The 23230-nt window shown below is 39.8% G+C and overlaps 2 protein-coding genes across 2 annotated transcripts in view; both read left to right on the forward strand.

Moving 5' to 3' along the window:
* The first annotated feature begins 1 nt into the window (after nucleotide 1).
* slc38a6 (solute carrier family 38 member 6) lies at nucleotides 2-21744 on the forward strand. The gene is made up of 16 exons (XM_061843034.1): nucleotides 2-249; nucleotides 1369-1490; nucleotides 1579-1652; nucleotides 2256-2308; nucleotides 3377-3416; nucleotides 6736-6814; nucleotides 12834-12919; nucleotides 12991-13049; nucleotides 13120-13191; nucleotides 15802-15858; nucleotides 16301-16380; nucleotides 18251-18351; nucleotides 18430-18554; nucleotides 18986-19130; nucleotides 20795-20889; nucleotides 20999-21744. The coding sequence occupies exons 1-16, from the start codon at nucleotides 157-159 to the stop codon at nucleotides 21080-21082; spliced, it is 1365 nt and encodes a 454-aa protein (XP_061699018.1). The 5' UTR covers nucleotides 2-156; the 3' UTR covers nucleotides 21083-21744.
* The window catches only part of prkcha (protein kinase C, eta, a), a 38122-nt gene continuing 33885 nt past the window's right edge, over nucleotides 18994-23230 (forward strand). The window contains exon 1 of the mRNA XM_061843021.1: nucleotides 18994-19130. The gene's annotated coding sequence lies outside the window, so the exon portion shown is untranslated. The remainder of the gene's footprint in view (nucleotides 19131-23230) is intronic.

Here is a 23230-nt window from a genome sequence, read left to right on the forward strand (position 1 = left end):
AAATAAAAGGCATGTGACTCCAGTGGCTTAAAAACAACCCGATTTGAATAGCTCTAAAGGTCCAACCCGAAACTATAACTTTATAATTCTGTCACTCACTGCGCCAAAGACTTTTTGAGGCACTAATGAAATTCTTTTTCCCTCTTTTGTTTGGAAATGAGTATTAACGGCAATGGAAACGCGGAGAGTTACAGCCATTCTGCCCCCGGAGACAACGATGGAAACGAAGCAGTTCCATTACTGTCAAATGTAAGTAGAAAAAATGTAACCGTGTATCAAGTTGGGTGGAAAAATTATTTATATATATATATATATATATATATATATATATATATATGGTTTTTCGCCAATATTATCATGAGAGTTCATGCATTAGAAGTTGCATTGCATTAAGTTAAGGTATTCTTTCGATTAAGTTATGTACATTTGATGAATTTAAAATTCTGTCCTGTTTATATTGAAATGTAATCCATGTCATGTCATGTTATGTGTAATTCCTCACAAGTTGTTTAAGGCAGTGAGTGTTCCTTGGGTACTTTATTCTTTAATTTAGTCCATATTTATATTCCAAAAATGTCAGGATTGTCAGATTTTGGGATGGGAGAGTACTCATTTGTTTCATATCTAATTTTAGATTTTTGACAAGTCTAGCATCGTTTGTTAATTGGAGACTTTGGAATAGGAGTCGGCGTTCAGTTTAGTAAATGGTAAACAGAAGCCAGATGATTTGAGCCTGGGTTTGGCCGCAGTCTCACAAAAATTAATGCACACTTTAAATAATGATATTTGTAAATTCCTTTTACATGTTAAAAATATTTGAATTATTATAAACATCAATTTTACAATTATTTAAAGTGTGTGTATACATTTTTTTTGGTGACACCATGTATGTCTCCTGCAGAACCTGATGACCGCAGAAACTGCACTGTGACACTGAATATAGTTATACAAATGAATACAAGGGTTAGTTTTGATGTCATTTTCTCTTGCTCGCACAAAAAGTCCGTAAACGTCAAATGATGTCACTTAAATGGTTTTATGGGTGACGTCCAAGGGTCTTCTTGGTGTATCACGGGCCGACAGGTCAATCCACGCTTATTGTGACACTGACACCAGAGTGGCCATCCGTCCTCTCCAGGATATCCCCTTATTAGAGGGGTCAGTTTATCCAGAGCTCAAGCAGCTGTCCCGCAGCCGGTAGCTCAATGCCCATCATGTCCATTCCCATTTCCATTCTCTGATCCCATATCTCACCGTGTTGCTCTTTCAGGCAATCCATCATCAGCCCTGACCAGTTCTTGTCCACACAATCAATTAAAATAATATGATTTCTTCCGTTTGTTCACGCATTGTTCATATTGTGTACAGGGGAGGAGGGCCAAAGGTGCCTCCTTTGCCTCCTCTGTCTTTAACCTCATGAATGCAATCATGGGCAGTGGCATTCTTGGACTTGCTTATGCCATGGCAAGCACCGGCATCGTTGGCTTCTGGTAAGCAAATCGTTGACTGTAATCCATTTGCCCAAAATGAGTTAAGCCAATATATTCGAGCTTATGTTTCTCTGCACTTCCTTCCTAGCATCCTGTTAACACTTGTGTCCAGCTTGGCGGCGTATTCCATACATCTCCTCCTCAAGCTTTGTGACCTGACAGGTGAGAAAGTGACATCCTTGTTATAGACAGTTAATCAGCAGAACAACCCTACTACATCCCTCTGGATTGTGTCAATGAATCTGACTGAAAGTTCCTATGAAAATTCTGAAAAATCTTGTTTGTATTTCTTCATTGTGGTTGAATTAATTGGATAAACTGCACCAGGGTTGCACAGTGCATGACTGTCTAGTTCATCTGCCTCAGAGTTCTGAGGTCCTGGGTTAAAGTCCGGCCTTGTCTGTGTGGAATTTGTATGTTCTTGGGTTTGGGTTTTCGCCGGGCACACTGGTTGCCTTCCACATCCTCAAAACATGCATGGCTGGTTCATTGAAGACTCTAAATTGCCCGTAGGTCTGAATGTGAGTGTGAATGGTTGTTTGTTTATGTGCCCTGCGATTGGCTGGTAACCAGTTCAGGGTGTTCACCGTCTCTTGCCAAGAGTCAGCTGGGATAGACTTGAGCACCCCGTGACCCTGGTGAGGATAAGTGGTTTGGAAAATGAACGAATGAAATAAAGTGAGAGCCGCATGTGAAGGCTGTGTGTTATTGTTAATTTTACTTTTTAGATCAGATTTTTTTTTTTTTTTTTTTTGTCACCTGCAGGAATCAATTCATATGAAGATTTGGGAGGGAGAGCGTTCCAAAAACCTGGAAAAGTAAGTATTGTCTTTTTATAAGTTTGAAAAGAATGGATAGATTTCAGTCACTAACATTATTGGCGGCACGGTGGAACAGCTGTAAAGCATTGACCTCAAAGTTCTGAGGTCTAGGGTTCAATCCCGGCCCCGCCTGTGTGTAGTTTGCATGTTCTCCTGTGCCCGCGTGGGTTTTCTCCGGGCAATCCGGTTTCCTCTCACATCCCAAAAACATGCAACATTAATTGGACGCTCTAAATTGCTCGTAGGTGTAATTGTAAGTGTGACTGTTCTGTCGCCATGTGGCCTGCGATTGGCTGGCAACCATTTCAGGGTCTATGCAGCCTCCTGCCCGAAAACAGCTGGGATAGGCTCCGGCACTCCTGCGACCCTTGTGAGGATAAGCGTATACAAAAATGGATGGATGGATGATTTTGATGTTCCTTTTAATTTATCCTACTTTTAAAGTGGCATTCACACATGCAGTGAATCACCACCATGTCACAAACCGCAAATAGCTTCTTCTTTACATTTTTATAATGATGAATGACTGGTGTTGCATATTATCCACCGAGTCAACACAACCAGTTCAGCTTCTCTAATTTTGTTCAGCAAGAGCTCAAGCTTCAGGTCTCTTCCTAACTTCCTATTAGTGTTTTACATTACAATAGTCCGAATCTGTGGCTTGGCCCAACTCAGTGTTGACCATGGACATGAGAATTTGCGATCGGTAATATTGAACAACTTTTACATTTGTTGGCTCTGACTTTTCGAGGAAGGAAACACCCCGTGCAATTCCCAGAGAATCTCAGAACTGGGAGGCAGATGTGTCAACCACTAGTCTACCGTGCTGCTCTGGAACTCATTATTTCTAATTTAATAATTGATTCCTATGGGAAATAATTAGTATAAGTCGAATCACATGTTGATCATCATCAGAAAACATTCAGTATTCTACTTTGTAGGTTCCACAAAACATCTGATGGATTCTGGTAATGCTAGTACAGATTTGATCAAGATTTGCTTAAAAAAGTGCATGTTAAACAAAAAAAAACTCTGCATGAACTAACTTTGTAAATATTTCTATAGGTTCTCGTTGGAATTGCCATCCTCATCCAAAATGTTGGTGGTAGGTCTGCTCTTGTTTCTTATGAACATACACTAGCCAGAAGCAACAATATGACCACTTGTACAATCAGATGAGATAATGGGGGTGTGCCTTGAAAGAGGTAATAATGTTAAATTGCGATAGAAACTGTCAGAGGTACAGTAATAATTTTACAATGTTTATTTGGTTTGTAGTTTACTGTGTTGTAGAACTACACTGCATCACACTCATAGTGGTTTCAAAACCAGCGAAGAACACCCACGATGACCTGCTTGTGCCCAGCAGCTGCTTGTGTCTTAACTTTGTTAAAATGAATAACCAGTTGCCTCTGTGCAACACATATATTTTGCAAAGAAGCCTTACATGATGTTTAGTGTCTGTTTACATCACAATGAAGGGGGACAAAATTCACAGAAACATTGTCTCATTGTATCACAAACACTTTTGTTTCATCGATTAGAAAGGAAAGGAATTGTACCATTTGGCTCCATCCATTAAATAAAAACAATAACTGGTGCAATATGAAGTTACTTTTCGTGTCAAAATGCTGAGTTCTGGTGTGTACCATTCAAAATAAGAGGCTACAGGCTTAAAATTGCATATAGAAACCATTTGACGTGATAGTCTCGAATAACTACTGTATTTTAACAATGCTATATTCAACTTTTAGCTGAAACCTCAATTAATGAATGTTAAGTCATCTGGATAGAATATGTAGGTAGTCTTCTATTAATGTTACAATTCATTATTTAAACAGAAAATATCAAACATTGTGTTTGACATGTATTTAAGTCTTAATTTTTTTTTAGAAGCTCCTACATTTTGTCTTTTTAGACATCCATAGAATGACTCTATAACTTGAGCTCAGTATAAAAAAAATGCCCTTTTCATAAAAAAAAAAAAAATAAATAAAATATGTGTATATATGTATGGGTGTATATAATGTGTGTGTATATATATGTGTATGTATATGTATGTGTATATATGTGTGTGTATATATGTGTGTATATGTGTATGTATGTACGTATGTATATATATGTGTATGTGTGTGTGTGTGTATATATGTGTATATATATGTATGTCCAGAAAAAGGCCCCTCAGACAGCTACTTCTGTTTGACCCAGTTTTGTATCCCATTTGTCCATTTCTTCCTCTGATTGGTTACCTCTTTACAAAAGACCCACTTGTGAGAGAACACGCGTTTATGCTGACAGCGCTGGCTCGGGAAGGTGGAGGTCTTAAATGGATAACCTCGAGAAAGTCAAATGACTTGACTTTAGATCTCTCATCAGAAAAATGTCTGGACGTCAGGAATGCGTAGATGATTTTAATTCTTATTTCACATGTTTACTGAGACACCCAAGAGCCAATATACCTACCAAATACTATAACAAATGTTTTGGTAAAATATCCAACATGTAAGTCTGTGTCTAGTGTTATTAATGGCAGACACGGAAGTGGCTCGGGTTTCTGCTTTAGATTCCTAAAGAAGAACAAAAAAAAAATTGGCCTGTTTATAATTGAGGCACAGAGTGCCCCCTACTGTAAGTTTTCCACCCCTTTAGGTTTATTGCCCTCTAGCTCTTAAGTCTATTATCTGGATTCTCTTTAACCTTTGACTCCATGGCTGCCATCTTTTTGGCCGCTGTCCCTGGGGCTTGAAACATGACTTGTGCTCTAATTGATCACTGATAGTAAAACCCGTTCCCACCTCTAAGATCCTAATGGGAACCCTCCTCTTAGGACTCTGCTCCTTTGCTCTGTGCTCGCAGTGATTGCCTTAAGTTGGTCCTTTTTAGCGCAGCACATTTGATTGTTGCGCTGTGCTTCTGGTACGTCTGTGGTTTCCCCCAACATAGAGCGCAATGTGGGGGCTTGTATCTGTCTGCACCCAAACCCCTTTCATAAGACTGCAATTAGCTTCACTGAGTAAACATACATTGGTACTGCCAAAGGCTGATGGGCCAATTGACCTTAATTACTGGCCAGCCCACAGGGTCTCACAGTCAAATGAAAGTGACTGTCTTATGTTCCACATTGACTGTGCTTACTTTGATGACCCCCCCCCCCCCCCACACACACACACAGCTCACGCTCATCCTGTTCTTCTTCACGCTTGTTATTACATGTTTTCTTACCACTTGACCACTAACCAGACCTTCTTTTCACTCAAGGACCTCTTTGTTACAGACGTAAGTACTGTATGCCTGTATGACAGGTATTGCTTTGAATGTTGTAGTGTGATGTCATGATGAGCAAATGCATGAAACTAAAACGGCGTGCCTTCTGTGAGTATGTCTTTGTGTTGCTTTTGTGGTTGGAATTTTGTTTCTCTGCCACTGTTTTTTTGTTTTGTTTTTTTGGTCACTGCCATTTTAAAAGATATAGTTGAAATATTCACCCGACTTTTATTTATACACAGTACTTTGCAAATTTGTAAACGTCTTCCACCAGCTTTGTATTTTTATAATGAATGAATGGACCAAGTGATGGTCTGTTTTTCTCCTTATTTTTAGTTCCTTGTGAATTTTGGATGACATTTTGCAGAAAATTCTGGCTGAATCCCCAAAACGAGGCCCATTTACTGGCAGACTTAAGTGCTTATTAATGTGTTTCCTTATTCTCAGAGCGAGTGTCCTTGTGTCTGTGTGGGCCGGAGGGTTATTGGAAGAACTCTCCTTTATAAACACATCCAGGATCTGAGGGATTATGGTTGTAGTTTATTTAACGGCGAGTCCAAAACCCTTGCCCCAAGGGCAATAACGTCCCTCCTAACCCCGGCTGTGTCTGCCTTCCCAAAATGTAATCCCTTAACATTATCTGCCTTATCACTGGCCGCACGCTGCATCTGAAGTCCATTTCACACCACAAACATACTCTTGTTATGCCACAACCTCCATCCCTTCTTGCTTTCACCCCACCACCCTCACGTATGACCCAAGGAAGTGACCCTGATCCCCCTTCACTGATTGGCAGTCTGGGGAAGGTTGCGAGATCCCATTGGAGGCTGATATTGTCCTGTTTCCTTGTGAGATGGAGAAAGGGGAGAAGTAGCAGGATTAACGTCAGATATGATTATTGTTTGCATTCCTCACCTCGCATTTCTCCACAGATCTGCACTACGTCTGGCCCTCTGCACTGAGGGCTTTGCTGTTGATCCCCTTGAGCTGTCTGCTCCACCCATCTGCATTAACTCAGACCCCTCCACCCTGCGCGCTGAACACCTCACACTAATGATAATACAACCACCTGATGTGTTTGGAATGTCATACGTTGTGTGCTTGTTTTTAAAGTCTTTGCAAACAAACATGCGTTGAGCTTCCCCTCCGCTCTTTTGCAGCCATGTCATCATATTTGTTCATCTTGAAGTCGGAGCTTCCGGCGGCCATCATCAGCTTCCTGAGCCCAGACCAGACAGGGTGCGTGCTCTTTTGAATTTCACATACACATGGGCTGCACCGTATTTTTTTTGGTCATCGTCATTGCAATGAATGCATGCGCCGGAGTCACATAGCAGGGTCTGCTGCAATGTTGGTGTATTGTAATGTCCACTTAATAAATTGTAATGTTAAAAGTGACCAAAAGAAGGATGTTCAAAAAATTAAAAGAATCTACACTTACTGCATTTCCCATTTCACTCTTCAGAAAGAAACTAGCCAGGGCAATAAGTGCACAAGGTGAATTCAGAGATGCTGTGTAGTGTAAATGGAAGCAAATGTGTTCTTTTGTATTACACTACGTAACTGTAAAAGTTATCTTGTGCTTTTATCACCAACACCGTCATACTGTGTTGTGTGTGTTGGTGTTTGCACGTTAAGATTAAAAATCCTGTTTTTATTTTAGTTCCTCATTTTAAGAAACGTTTGGAACAGTTTCATGCATCCCTAATTTACAGCCATTATAATTTTATTGGAAGAAAAATATGGGACTGTACCACGTTTTTGGGGTCCCCCCCCCAAAAAAAAAAAAAATTGGGAAACTAATCTGTTTATAGGTCAATCCCCTGATGCCGAACCTCAACTAAGCGTTACCCCATTGTATGCTAATACATGGGGAATAATTCACTATTAGAGCATATTAGCTGCAGCTCCTTGTGTGTCTTTCTCTGTTCATAAGCTATTCTCACACGGATGTCAAAAAAGTGACTTCTATCACTGTTATTGGGCACGCTGGTTTAGTAAGCCCTCTAGCTGTTTTCACTCCCTCAGCATTTGATTGTTCCCCAAGGCAGCTGTTTTGTATTAGCGCTCTGCTTTCACCCTCAAATCTCTCACATATGTTCCCCGGAATCAGACTGATACAAGGAGATATCAGTTTTGCCATTGTAATTACAGCCCACTGAAGAGGGAAACAATGTTTTTGTTAATGAGTGGTTTTGAAAAGTGAGCACAGGCAGACTCGAGCCCTTCCATACCAAACTAGTAGATAGGTTTTGTATTACAGAGAATTCTAATAAAAATAATTCTAGATTTATGGCTTATTTATCATAAACAGCCACACTCCAAATTCCTTCTCTCTCATGGGCATTCGTTGAGTGGAGATTGTCCTGGCCGGCTAAATTTGCCCTGTTATTAGCCACTTTGTTGAGAGAGACTCCAAGGCTTCCTTCCTTTGCTCAAGGCCGTCCTGCATCTTGGAATAGTGTAAAATATCCCACATTTTATGGTTCTTCAAAGTATCCTGTTCCACTGTAATCAGCTCTCACGGAAGGAATCCTAACACAGAGATGTTTTGTGTGTGTAGTAATTTTTATTTTGGAAATTTCAGAGCTAGTTCATCAATGAACTAGTTTTATAGAATCCGCGCAATTGAAAGCAGGTATCTTTGACACATGGGTGATGCTAAATTGTGAATAAATACATTGGTCTATGCCACCTAATGTAGACACACAACAGCATTAAAAATTTGATTCGGATTCTATTTGCCAAGAAAAAGAGGTAAATTCGGTAAAGGGTAAAATTGCTGATCACAGCGTTATTCTCCCACTTGGTTTCCATATCTTCCTACAGTCATGCACATACATTAATAGTCACTCTTATTTGAAAAATGTACGGGTATGGTCAGTAATGCCCACAGATATAACGTTGCAGGTGTGATAAGGGATGGAATGTCAAGACCTTAAGCTAACTTACTGATTACTCGAAAATGTAGCTGTTACTGAATACCATAATCATAATATATTGACACGGCGCAGACTGAGACAGACATTTTCAAAGAGGTCAATCGATAACTCATACATGATACTTCTAGTCAAATGATACTGATGTGATGTCTGTGATTCGGAGGATTTTTCATATTAACAGATTAATATAACTGAAAATTAAAATTCAGTTCAAAAGTCAATCCATTGAGAGCTACCAGTAGATGATTCATATCTTCCAAGAGCATGTAGAGGGGAAAAGTTTTCAACTTCAAGATAACGCGGTGCCACGAGGGGAAATGACCATTCACATTTACAATTCTGGACAGACTAGTCTAACATTACAATTTAGATCAAGTCAAAGTAAATCACAATCTCATACTTATTATAGTTAGATACCGAAACATTACATGTGTTATATCCCAGAAATGTTTTCAGTGTAACTGAATTTCCTTTAACATGGCTCATGATGATGACGTAAATGCGCTTGCAGTACGTAAAGAAACTCTGAACTTGTGCCTTTGCCATTACTTCCGAACATGCTCAGTACGGTTAACTTGCATTTCCTGGTTCTGGGTGAATACTGATGGTTTGGGATCAGGCTTGTTTTCTTACCAACGTTTATGAAATAAAGGAGTTACTCCCATCTTCTTGAATTGGAATTGTTTATCGCAGTTAAACGAATACTGCACTCTAGCGACTTGATTTTCCAAAACAAGTTTCAGACAATGGTGGCTATCGTGCGTCAAAACATTTTGATTTTTTAACACCGTTTAATAGAGGACTACTGTGTTGAGCTGCCGATGGAACCAGACGTTCCAATATGCTGAACCCTTTAAAAATGTTTTTTTTTTTTCCCTTGACCTTTTTCCAAGGGTAGCCCGATGTTTATCCTCTTTTGAACACTCCGCTGCTCAAGTTGCCTTTTTCGATTTCTTGTCTGTGGCATAACCGTCTCCATTGCATGTCCATGGTCCTGCATTATACTGCTGCAGTAGTGTAGATTTACCCGGATATGGTAATAACCTGATCTTCTCCACTGTCTCAATTGTAGGGAACTGCATAGTTATTCTGCCTTTCATCCTGTTTGGTCGTTACTGCGGCTGTAATTTCAAGATGGTCAAACTGTGATGGTGCTCCCCTACTGGCTCACTACTCTTATGTATAAATAGACCAAAGGTTTTTCCTCATACAAGTATGTTTCAGTTTATTAGGAGTGGTTACAATACACCAATGTACACACACATGAAAATGCAGATAGCGATTTTTGGCTAGTGACTGAAAATGGTACTGATTGCCTCTTTAAGCGATTTATAGCGCTCGTCCACCTCCGTCACCGAAATCACCATTGCCAGATTGCCAGTGAAACAAAGCATTGTTCAATGCTAAGTCGTTTGGAGACAACACGATAATATGTCTCCCAGAGTTTTGTCTAATACCGTTAAACATTTATAAGGTGATAATAAACGAAGGTATGTGGAAAAATTACAGACACTTAATACAGAGGACCCATAGTTAATGCCGAAGTCGATCTTTATGCAGATTATTAAAAAAAAAAAATGGACTGTTAAACCCCTTCTGCTTGTTGTGGACAACTTCATCTACACATGGATCTGGTGAGTTAGTCGTCTATTTACATGGAAGAGTTTGAAAGCATCAAAGTCTGAACGCGTACAAATACTTCGTTGCTGGATCTGTTCTCCATAAAGGATAGAGCCACTCAGATTTTTTTTTTTTTTCAATACAAGTACTAATATTTAAGTAAATAATCCCTGGTTCTATACAAACTTGCATTCATTAACTATGATTGGGGGGGGGGGTGGAGGCTGACGGCTCGTGAGCGTGGAAGCGTGTTGTGGCCACACATTAAATTTTGGTAAAACTCTCTGTGACGTTATTTTTTTAAATATGCATTGTTCTCGAATGAGTCTAATGCGCATTTAAAAAAGAAAATAAACCGCTAGGCTTCAGCCCCTGTACACGGAAGCGTGTTGCGGCCACACGTTAGCCTAAATAAACCTCTCTCTGACTGACGTTTTATTTTCTTTTTTTTTTTTTTTAATATGCATTGGACTCCTATGAGAACAATGCATATTTAAAAAAAAAAAAAAAAAAGTCTGTTGAGGAGAGGTTTACAGAACGTCTGGCCACAACATGCTTCTGTGCACGTTGAAGACGACTCCCTGTGTGTGTGTGTGTGTGTGTGTGTGTGTGTGTATTTTATTTTTAATCCATTGTTCTCAAATGAGGAAACTTGGCATGAGAAATACTTCTTGGGAATTTGAGATTGAGAAGAATAATTCCTACCTGAAATGAAGTGATCAGTACTGTGTGTATTTTGGTTCACCACCAGCCATCATGTTTAATTGTCGAAATCCATCGATCTTTTCTGATCTTTACAGCTGGTATTCCATAGAATGATCAATTTGAAGAACTGTCTCGTCTGTTGTGACAACCAACAGCACAACAGGTCTCGGGCATTGTGTATATTCTGCTCCGGTTCAATGTCCCGCACACTGTCGAGCAGCTCTTTTTGACCGGCAATATGGTGGCGTGAAAATGGTGACATCACGTGCACGAGCTCTATAATTAACTGCACAATGAACCCCCACATATTCGCAGTTCGGCATTGGCAAATCTGCCTACTTGCAGGTTTTTCTTTTTATACTGATTTTTGTGCTCAGACCAAAGTCATATCTAATATAAAAGTGTTGCTCTGGCTCCATCTGGTTGCATTTTGGTTCCAAACAACAATGTTGAACTGAGGGGAGGAATTTCACTTAGTACATCGGAGCCTTATGAAATAGAAAAAGTGCTCAGGGTCCATCTCGTGGCATCATAGGCTGTTACAAACTTTTTTTGGTTGGCCTCAATTACTTGAGTTTGTCTATTTGCAGCAGGCCTCTGTCACAATGCTACAGAAATAGGTAGGCTTCACTTTATAGCTTTTTTTGTGTTAACTTTAAATGGGTGTTTCAGCTCCAAAGTAGAGTAGTAGAAAAATAAGAATTAAGTACCATTAAGAACATGACCGTAGTCCCTGCGAAATTTGGTTACTGGGCAAAATGTATGACGAGGCAGAGATAAATATTTCAGGGGCCATGCTAATACTGTAGCAGTGAAACTGCCAAGGAGGGGTCACAGGGTATTGATGTGGTCAGAGCAGGTGCTGCTGACTGTGGGATCCCCATAAAAAGTGCTGGAGCCTGGCTCTGTGACCCCATGCTGCGTCCCAACGGCAGACAGCACTCTTCCTGTCTGACCTCAACCCCAGCGGAGCCGGCGTGCCTTCCACATGCGTCATCTCCAACACCGGCCCACCTCAATCACAATTCACCATTGCCGCCTTTTTCTTTAGCAAAGCAAAATATTATTCCCCCCTCTCTCCAAAAACCAAGCGATATATGGTGTGATCTGATCTGATGGAGCAGTGCAACGTTTGAATGTGAATTACCTAATTGTTATGGTTTGTGAGAGCGTAAGCCTTTAATGGGTACCACATGAGAGCTCTGTCGCTCTGTATTTGAGCGTTAAATGGAGACAAATTTCCAGAGGCGTCCAATTATGAGGTACTTCAAAAACTCCTCTCTGTCCCTGACATTTCGGAAAGAGGCTTATTTTTCATAATGGCTCATGCAGCCTTGAGTTTGTAGGTACAGGTACTTGCTTTCCATTTGCATTCTGCTTGTGCACCTCTGAGTCAAGCGTTGAGTATTTTATTAACCAATAGTTTTTCTTGTAAATATTTTTAGTGTGATGGGAAAATCTCTTTGATGCTCTTGCTTAATTGCCTTTTGAACAGAATGGTAACAGTTTGAAGTATTTCAACTATTGATTTACTTTAAAAAAAAGTTTGGCAACCAAAGAATGCTTGGAATAGCTCAACATTATTTTTCACGCGACAATCCAAAATTTTGGTAGTTTAAAAATAATGGAAGTTTCCGCTCATGATGGACTTTTGTGGGCCACAAAATGATGTGATTGTGATGTGAATGAAATGATTTGACTCACATCCCTTGAGTTCGACAATTGTGCTACAGACTTGACTCAGTCATCTCACACTTTCGGTGTATCGAAATCAATTTTTCATATTTTTATTTGGTGGTATGCTAAGAGATTTGTCCAAAATAAAATAAATCCCCTGGCTCAATGAAGGCAGTCACAACTAATCATGAATTCATGCTGCATTTTTGTTTATTTTAATTTCACAAACCTTTTCACAGTGTCTACATTAAGTGTTCAGTTGTCTGTTAACATGAGAGGTGCGTTCCATTTATTGTCTGTCTTTTCATTTACAGACAGGCCTGGTATGAAGATGGCAGACATCTGCTGATCCTCGTTACACTGTGCATGGTGCTTCCCCTTGCAATATTGCCAAAAATTGGTGAGGAAACAAATTAAGTGGCAACTTCAAAGGGCTCTTCGGTCAAATACAGTACGTTCTCGCTATTACAGGCTTCCTGGGCTACACCAGCAGCCTTGCCTTCTTTTTCATGCTGTACTTTACCATTGTGGTGAGTTGTAATTATTCTGCGCATATTTTTTTTCCCCCGTTTTTGACCCACTGTGTTGTCTACTTTTCAGGTTGTGGTCAAGAAATGGTCCATCCCCTGCCCGCTGCCACATAATATCACTACACTTGCAGGTGCATACCAGGTAATAACCATTTCCTTCAGTGGCGCACATGAGATGCCAGTCTTTTGTGAGAATGGTGGTCTAGACTAGAGCTGTGTGTTGGGAGGGGGGAGCTCTGTTTGATAAGGACCAGCAAGGGCTGTGTAGTGTGACTGCTACCTTAGGGGAAGGAAGTTCAGGTGACCTCATCCCCTCAGCCTGGAAGTGACCTCTGCCCTCTTTTATTATACAAACCATACTAGAACTCCAGACCTACTGTGGGTTAACTTGTTAGCGTGTTTTCTTTTCAGCCCCAAACTACCCAGCAGTGGAAATATCCTCTTTCACTGCAGTGTTATACAGTGGTGCCTCCAAAGTTGAACACAATATTTTCCAATTGGAAATCGTGTTATGTACATTTCTTCCTGACTCATAATGTCACAGTAATCAAAGCTTTATTATCTCTACATGCACTATTTGACTAGCTATCCTACAACTGTAAAGGTATTTATCAATGTATGATCAAATTAAGATCAAATAAAATGACACATCATTTAATGACCCCGGACATGAAAAGGGAAGCTGTTTGGTGAAAAAGTTTGTCACGTATTTCTATAGATATTCCTGGAATTAATACCGGAAAGTGGATTTTGTGCTTAAGTTTTGTTTTCCCCCCTTATCACTAAATACTACTGTATGGTCAACATGGCATATCATATAAAAACGATTTGTGTATGTTATTGATATGTAGTTGTACTGTTCATATTGAACTGAGCAGAAGGACCCTTTCTGGTTCTGTCATCATCGCACTTTTCCTCGACGTAATTACAAATTACACTTCTGTCCTTATGGATCCTTTACCTCAAAGGTGTCCTAAATTTTATTACGAGGGCTGCATATGGACAAATTGAGGAATGCAATTGCTGCTTTGATATTTTTTCACTTTAATTTCTTTAAACTGAAAGAAAATGAAACGCGCTAAAGTCAACCCATCAGGGCTTATTTCTTCTATATTGTCTTATGAATATGTAGAGGGTGTTACCCAAACGAACAAAGCAGACAACTTCGTCAAGTGCAAAAACATCCTTTTTATTTAGCACCAGGAAACTTAAAAAAACAGAAAAATACATTCCATTGCAAAGGTCAATTATAGAAGGAAAAACGTTATTTATATTGCTCTCTCTCTCTTTTCGACTATACAAGTTCATATTTGCTCCCATTTACTTAGCATCAGAGAAAAGCACTTTTTGCACTCAGGCAGCTGCCTGTGCCTCCCTTGTTTGTGTCTGAAGAGCAAAATAGGAAATTCAGCAAGTCTACAATCTTTGAGTGTGTTCAAACAGGGCCCTCTGCTGGTCACTTTTAATATTGTTTGATTCACTAAATTACAGCATACCAACATGGCACCAGAACCTGCGATATTACTATTGTATTGCACATAGGTATATCATCACAGTGATGCTCAAACAAATACCCTGCAACCCTACATGACTGTGTATGCCGTGAGTGCTACAAAACAGAAGGCAGGCCCCAAATTACTTGTAGATCATATTTTAGAAACCTTTCCTGTAGATACTTCCTGAGTGGATATATACTGAAATCACGCTGCATGTCACAAAAGATTATTATATGAACACCAAGTTTGGTTTGACTTTCAAGACATTTTCTCAGCACGCGAAAAAGTTCGAGGACTAGTGCTTAAATCCTTGACTGAGGGCCAGACGATCAAGTAGCACACCCATAGAGAGGTACTGCTGCCATTTTTGATGCAGTGCATGAGAAGGTGCGAGAGTTGTGGCAGGACCACTTCACAATGACAATACGCCCACAAGGCCCTGAGCATCTGACATTTACTAGCAAAGAACACTGCCTTGCTGGAGCAACCCCCCTACTCACCTCACCTGACCTGGCCAATCTGTTAATTGCTTTTATTCATTTTGTTCTTTTTGTCAAGCTCAAAGGAGTCATCAAGGGGGGCCATTTTGAAGACGTCGACCACATCAAGATGGCTGTTCACGACATAACCATGCAGGATCCTCGTCGAACCTTAGCCATAGCAAAGAAGGCTGGGAAAGCGTGCCAGACAGCAGGGGGATTACCTTGAAGGGGAAAAACTTCCATCCGTCCATCCATTTTTCAGCCGCTTATCCTCACAAGGGTCACGCGAGTGCTGGAGCCTATCCCAGCCGTCAACGGGCAGGAGGCGGGGTACACCATGAACTAGTTGCCAGCCAATCTTAGGGCACATCGAGACAAACAACCGCACTCGCAATCACACCGAGGGGCAATTTAGAGTCTCCAATTAATGCATGTCTTTGGGATGTGGGAGGAAACCGGAGTGCCTGGAGAAAACCCATGCAGCCACGGAGGGAACATGCAAACTCCACACAGGCGGGTCCGGGATTGAACCTGGAACCTCAGAACTGTGAGGCCAACGCTTTACCAGCTGACTCAGCGTGCCGCCAGGAAAAACCTTGTAGTTTGTAATTTGAATTTAAAAACATCATTTGTGCCACTCGTCCTTGAACTTTTCTGAGACACATTATATTTTGATAAAAGACTTGAAGCTGACTTTATGGCTTCCATTGTGTTTGTCGTATGTCATCTCTTGTCAGTGATAACAGACCCCCTCTTCTTTCCTTGTTTATGCAGGTATCAAATTCCTCTGACTCAGAATGCACACCCAAGCTTTTCATCGTCTCGAGTAGGGTACGTACATGAAGCTGGCTACACTTCCGTAAGCGCACACACACACACACACACACACGCATACAGGAAAAAAAAAATCAAGAGGTGGCAGTGAGAAGTTAAGTGTCTGCTGCTGTTTGTATGCTCTGATGACATGTCACACTTTCACCATTTGAAGGTTCCCTATATGTGACCCCAGCTGACACTCACGTGTGCAAGCAGTGGGCTAATAAAGTGCATGCTTTCAGCAGTAAAGATAACATTCAAGAAAATGCAGCCAGGGTAATTCATAGGTTGTATTTATTTACATGAAGTGCTTTTCCACTTTGTTTTAGTTTTGTGGTTACCGTTGAGTCCAGACTTCTGTATCAACATTAAGCATACCTCTACCCACTGGCCACTCACAACTGTGTAAAAGTGTGGACTGAGAATTTGCTAAAAGCCACATTGATGTGTGTTTCAGAGTGCCTACGCCATCCCCACCATGGCCTTCTCCTTCCTATGCCACACAGCCGTCCTGCCAATCTACTGTGAACTGGATAGGTCTGCTAATCAACTCTATATAATGTCCATAAAAATACAGTACAAAACTTTACTGATTACTTGAGCTTAAAAATAAGTTATTTTACTGATTTACTTGATTTCAAAAGTAACAAAGTTGGGGGAAAAAAGTCACTTTTTAGTTACCTTGAGCAGCTGCCAAGTAGCAGCAATATCACTCATGAACTTAACTCTATCCTTTACTTGCTAATGTATGCCACCCAAGTCACAGAATGTCGTCAACATGAAGCAGTAACTTAGTGTATATTCAAAATATTAGTGTAATTGAAGCCACAAATGATCATTTTAGTGCAGTCTCGACATGCCAATATAGTGCAGTAAGAACTTAAAACAGAAACAAGCACACTATTCTCAGGACGCTTGTCAAAAGACTCATCACTGATAGGTAACTAGATAGACGGCGGTTCTGGTCCATAAAAGCGTGTGCGTGTGTGCGTGTGCGTTCTTACATACAAGTGAAAGTGGGTGGCAGTTTGATATTGGGGCATATGCACACATACTTTTGATGCGAAGCGTGAGAAAAGTTGACAAGATTACGCAGCTGTTTAACAAGCAAAGCTGTGGGTGATTAACTTGTTACTTTGCTTGTTACTCAAAATGGTAGCAGTTTGGAATGGCATCTTTGTAATGCATTACTGACATCACTACATCTAAAGTCTTTTCGTTTTGTCTCTTAGTGTCTTCTAAATCTGGCAATGAGTCAGTGGAGATATTTTGGTTCACTCTTTCTTGCAGAATTGTTTGAATTCAGCAAAAATGGTGGGTTTTCATGGATAAAGAGCCATTTTAAGGTCAATGAATTGGATTCAGATCTGGACTTTGTCTATATCACTGCATTGTTTTGTTTTTTTAAGCCATTCAAAAGTGGATTGTTATCAGACTGCAGAAGCCAAGCCTTCTTCAGTTTGGCTGATCATTGTCTATCATGATTTTCTTTTAACGAGTATAATTTATGGTTCCATCCATCACCGCAAGTTGTCCAGTTCCTGAAGCAGAAACGCAGCTCCAGGCCATTACACTGTCATCACCATTTTTGACTGTTAGTATGACGTTCTTTTTCTGAAATCCTGTGCTATATTTACACCAGATGTAACGAGACACACACCTGACAAAAAGCCCATCTTTTATCTCATCACTTGATATAATATTCTCTCAAAAGTCTCGGGAAGCAATCAGATGTTTTGATAAGATGAGCCTTTATATTCCTTTTGGTCAATCCCTCGGGGTATTTTTGTAAGATGGGAAGGTTAACCACTGTTCCATGTTTTCTTCTTGGGGGGATAATGGCTCTCCCTATGTTCTGCTAGAATCCTAAAGCTGTACAAATGGCTTTTCTAACCCTTTCCAGATTGGTAAACGTCAATGACTTTTATTTCTGGACTGTTCTGTTCTTTTTCAAGACATTATTTAGTCGCTGACCAGCCCTTGCAGTCTTTAGTCTTTGGTGTCAAAATACAAATAATGCAGTGTGGACAGTACAATATTCACCCTTTCCTACCCATCTAAGTGATTTTGTTTATTTATTTTAAAACAACCGCAACAGATTATATATTGTACATTTATAATAAATTCTAATATGTAAAACATTTTTATTTCTAATTCCAAGATATTATACCAAGACTATTGAATAAATACAAGTCAATGCGTTACATAAGTACAGAAAATTAATTTAGAACACAATTGAGCTTAGCATGTTGCTGTGACCTTCAGCAGGAGTTTTAGTTTCTCCCATGACCATTCACATTGACTTTTAACAGTATATTTGTAAATGTGGACTCAGTCTCCCTTCCTTAACACTTCATTCTTTTTTACTGTACAGCATTTGGGGTTTTTCTTTTCGCTTCTTTGCCAGGCCTACCAAATCAAGGATGCAGAATGTTACCAATGTGAGCGTCAGCCTCAGCTTCCTGCTTTACTTGGTTTCTGCCCTCTTTGGCTACCTAACCTTCTACGGTAGGCCACAGAACAGAGTGCACATTAAAGCACTCTACCAAAGTGTGTGCTTGATGGTCTGTTTTTGTCTGGCGTCAGCTCACGTGGACTCGGAGCTTCTGCTGGGTTACGATACATACATGCCGCGTGACGTCATTGTGATGACGGTTCGGCTCGCTATCCTCATCTCCGTGCTGTTGACCGTACCACTCATCCACTTCCCTGTGAGTACCCACCACTAAAAAATGTGGCATCTTACATGTGCATTGACTAAAACACAGTATATAAGGATTCGTTGTGTGAGTTTTGCAATTGCATTCTCATTAATATACAGTTATACAATGCATAATGTGCTATTCTACAGCAAACAGCAACCCTTATCATATTTCTTATTATTGCATTCAAAAATGACCGTATTTATGTTTGTAAAGGCAAAACATCTCTTAAGACAAATCTTTTTCTGTATTGGATATCTTTTGATTAGAAATCAAGTGAGATACAGTGCACATCAATAATTGGTATGGCAACACTGGTAAAGAAGCTTTTCAACTTTTGTTGCAGCATTTGCGATTAATCATTTTACTTTTTTTTACCAATGTTGTTGCTTCTTAGTGTAATTTATGGTGCCCCGTGTGTGTGTCTGTGTGTGTTCAAGGCTCGTAAGGCTGTGATCTTACTGTTGCATGGAAATCGTCCTTTTTCCTGGATGATTCACATTACGACAACACTGATCATCCTTGGAGTGGTGCTCTTGCTGGCCATCTTTGTCCCAGATATACGAAATGTGTTTGGCGTCGTGGGTGAGTCACGTATTTCAAGTTGTCATGCTCAGTAATTCAGATTCATACGTGATGTAACCTTCATTTATACAGTGAAACTTAAAATTTTAATGACTTAAAAGGAAAGCAATTTGCAATCGGTCATCAGCTCATTGTCCAACGTTAACTTCAACTTAGTTTTTTGTTGTATCACACGTAAGATTAGAGGTGATGAGGACCATAGAACTGGAACTTTCTGTGGGATAACAAAGGGTCAAGTTGCTCAGTATTTAGTTTTCTTAATTCCAAAGGTACCTTTAAAACACCACGAGGTGTTCCATCACTACTACATTCCTCCCAAGTAGTAGTTTTACTTCATTTGTGTTGTACAGAGAGCAACGTTGTTGCACAGTTCTTAAAGATTTTTGGGTGGTGAGAGTTGGAGCCTGGAACTAATTACAATAAGCCCTTGCATATTTGGTGCTTGACATTAACTAATTGAATTATTCAATTCTCTATCCTCCATTATTTTTGGAGCTATTCTTGGTAAATTTACTGTTGTGCCATATTTTCTACATTTGATGATGATGTCCTCACTGTGATCCTTGGTATATTTAATGTCTTTAAAATTATTTTGTACTGTTCTCCTAAACTGATACACTAGAGCAGGGGTGTTCAATGCGTCGATCGCGAGGCAGTTTCGGTCGATCACGACGGTGTGCCGAGAGGGGAAAAAAAAAAAAGACATCACCCGTAGACAAAACGTATCACTTTCATACGGAATGGGAGGCAGCCAACTTTTTAACTATATCATTTTCGAAATGCGTTTGTCCCATCTGTCAGTGTAGTGAAATGTGGAGCGGCATTTTCGAACTGTTTATGGAAAACACGACATTCCGCCAAAAAGCAAGCTCAGAATGAGGAAAGTGAACAAACTAAAATCCCAGTTGCCCACACACATGCATACACACACATCTCAGATTGTGATTGTTTCTCACTGCAGTTGGACGAATCCACTGACGTGAGTGACACAGCCCAGGTGCGCATTGTCGTTCATGTGGTGTTAAGTGATCATCAACGAGAACTCAGATAGTTACAAAAAATGTTTGAAGTTAATTATGTTGTGCAATATTGGCTCATGCGGTTATGCAAGGCACATAGACATACATGTACACATAAAGAATCCTCAATATACTTAAATATTTTTTTGTAGTGGGTAGGTCTTTGTAACTTGGTCACTCTCTTTCATCATTGGTCAGTCTTAAAAAAAAAAAAAAAAAAAAACATGTCAGCCACCCCCACCCCCAGGTTGATCGTGAGAGGCTGGATGCTTGAGAAGTAGATCTTGCGGATAAAAAAAAAAAGTCTGGGCCCCCCTGCATTAGAGCAATGAGATCCTGCAGCCCATGGCTTGTGGGCAAAAGATGCATCTAAAAACATGTCAGGAACATCAATTAAAAACATCAAACATTTATTTGAGGATCATTTGGGGACGTTATTTCCTATGGGAATGTTTTGAAATCAGAACAACTCTGAAGTCAAGCAGCCTCACAGAACATTTTTGCATCCGTAGACGGACGAGAATTCACAAGTAAGTACAGTGAAGGCTTTATTATGTCCAGTGTCTATTCATAATTATTTAATGGTGCAGTCAACCATTTAGCGAAGCCATTATTAACACACAAGTTGCCATCTTTGTTTGCCAGGATCAACGACATCCAGCTGCCTTTTGTTTGTCTTCCCCGGCCTCTTTTACCTCAAGATTAGCTGCCAGTCTCTCCGATCTTTTGACTCCATCGGGGTAAAGTATATACTCTCTTCATAGAGATGTGAAACCATTCTTTACAAATTTAAAAAAAAAAAAAAAAAACATTTCAACAATTCCTTTAATGTGAATATTGTGTTTGTAGGCGGTGTGTCTGGTGATCTTTGGTTTAGTTATGGGCGTCATCAGCTTCTCAATCATCATCTTCACATGGATACAAAGTTCTTAGCCCCCCATTCCTCTTTTCCCTCACTCCAAGCACAAGGGCAAAAAGGGAGGATTATACCAAAGAATCTTATTGAATGGACGAAAGGAACAGACATGCTATTCTGTGTCCCCTCGGGCACTGTAGTTTTGTTTTAAGTTGTGGTAATCATGCAGTTGCCTTGCAAAAACATGGTCATGATAACAACACTTTAAGAATTCATCACAAATTCAGGGTGGTTGCTTGTTTTACTTCTCTATTAATCTCACAATGATTTTGGGTACAATATTGTTTACATTCCAACTTTACATATTTGAAACTCTTGCACCTTTTCACATCAAGTGATATATATATATATATATCTCTATCTCTAGATAGATAGATAATTTTTTTTTTCTTTGCTGGAACTTATCGTAACTTTATTCACTTTTTTAGCAAATGTTACTGCACACATTGTCTAACGCAATGGCCAGATTTGATTTCACAAAACTAATTGCATTAATTTTTTTCACAAGATTTTTATGTTTATCATGTACGTTTGCCAATCTAAACTGTGTTTAAAAGACATTTGCTGCTATTTGGGTAAAATTATTTGACTCGATTGTACTGTTAAGTGGTTATGTAATCTATAAAAAACATACCTCAAATGAAAGATACTCAATAAAAGGGCAATATTCTGTGTTGCAGTATGTCACTTTGTTACATATCGCTTTATCAGAATTGTGGAACTCATCAGTCAAGGATGTTTGATTGGCAGGTGCAGTTTGGATTCCAAAACCCGCCTTGCAGCGCTATACTGTGGCTTTAATGAAAGCCACATGCTTGGCGCTATCTAATCATAATGTTGTTTGGATTTGAGTTGCCTCCTCTGCTTTTGATGGAGGGAATTAGGGCAGCGAGCAGCAGCGGTGGCCCTTCACACCACCCTCAAAGAGGTTCCCCAGAGTAGGAAAATACTGTAGACCCTTCTCCTTTCACGCAGCTCCTATGGAGGTAGTCCTTCTGATTTTGTTGGCAAAAATGGAAGATTTTTTTTTTTTTTTTTTTTTTTTTTTTGCAGATGAGGGGGTGGGGTTGATAATTCAGGATTTGAACAGTAAAAATAATAAAAATATTAAACTGTCACTTGAAAATTTTGCAGTTGTCAGCAAATGATAACTGATGATGATGATGATGAATGTTGAAAAAAATCCATCTAGAGTATTTCAAGAAACAAACCCCTCAAATGTAGTGTTGATTACCAGTAGTTGTGGTCCAGATTGCGCACAGGTGACAACATATAACTCCATTATATCTTTGCTGCTCCATTTGGACTAAAAACAACAAAATGCTGTTAGACTACTGCGCCACACCTCTAATGCTGTGCACTTTTAACTGCTATACTGTAACCTGTATAATAAGGATGGAATGAAATATACAGTAGTTACGGGCACTCCATGTTACAAAAAGATACTGTACACTACCTTTGGTTTATTGAAACCTCTCTCGTCTTTTCCTCGGCGTCTTCAAAATTGAGGTCATCCTGAATGAAGTACAACATTGCCACCAGGTGTCTGACCTCAATCTTGTTCAACCAACTTGCCTTGAGTGATTATTAACTAGGAAGAAGTAAGACGAACAATTTTCTCCATGTATTTTTACCACCAGCGATCGTGTTTTAATAGTGATCATTGCATAAAACACATCAATGATTGTTTTTGTTTAGTTAAACTCAATGCCGTGCCCAGTCAAACGACAACACCATCTCTAGGGGTTGAAGGGATGGAATGAGACGGAGGGATAGTGGTGGGGACCCAGGTCCACCCCCCTGTGGACAGCCTCCGCTCTGATATTGTTCTAAGAGGTGTTGGCTGTGTTTTTTTTTTTTTTTTTTTTTTTTTAAATAATCATCCATGTTATTAAAAAAACAGGAATTTCTGGTTAGCTGCTGTTTGTGGTCCCAATGTCTTCACTTTGACCTTGGATGGAAACGGACTGGTAGGATGTGTGCAAGCCTTTTTATTTGTGTTTCTCTAACATCAGAGGAAGGGCCCATCAAATGTGTGTGAAGGATTGGTTTTCTGTGGTGGATCTCCAAAAAAGCATCACACTTATAAAAGATTATTTCCTATTCACAACCATTAGAAGGTTTGTATCATATCTGAGCATTACTATGATTTCTTCTGACGATTA

The sequence above is a fragment of the Syngnathoides biaculeatus genome, chromosome 15 (assembly GCF_019802595.1).
Source record: "Syngnathoides biaculeatus isolate LvHL_M chromosome 15, ASM1980259v1, whole genome shotgun sequence".
In the NCBI taxonomy this organism is placed as follows: domain Eukaryota; kingdom Metazoa; phylum Chordata; class Actinopteri; order Syngnathiformes; family Syngnathidae; genus Syngnathoides; species Syngnathoides biaculeatus.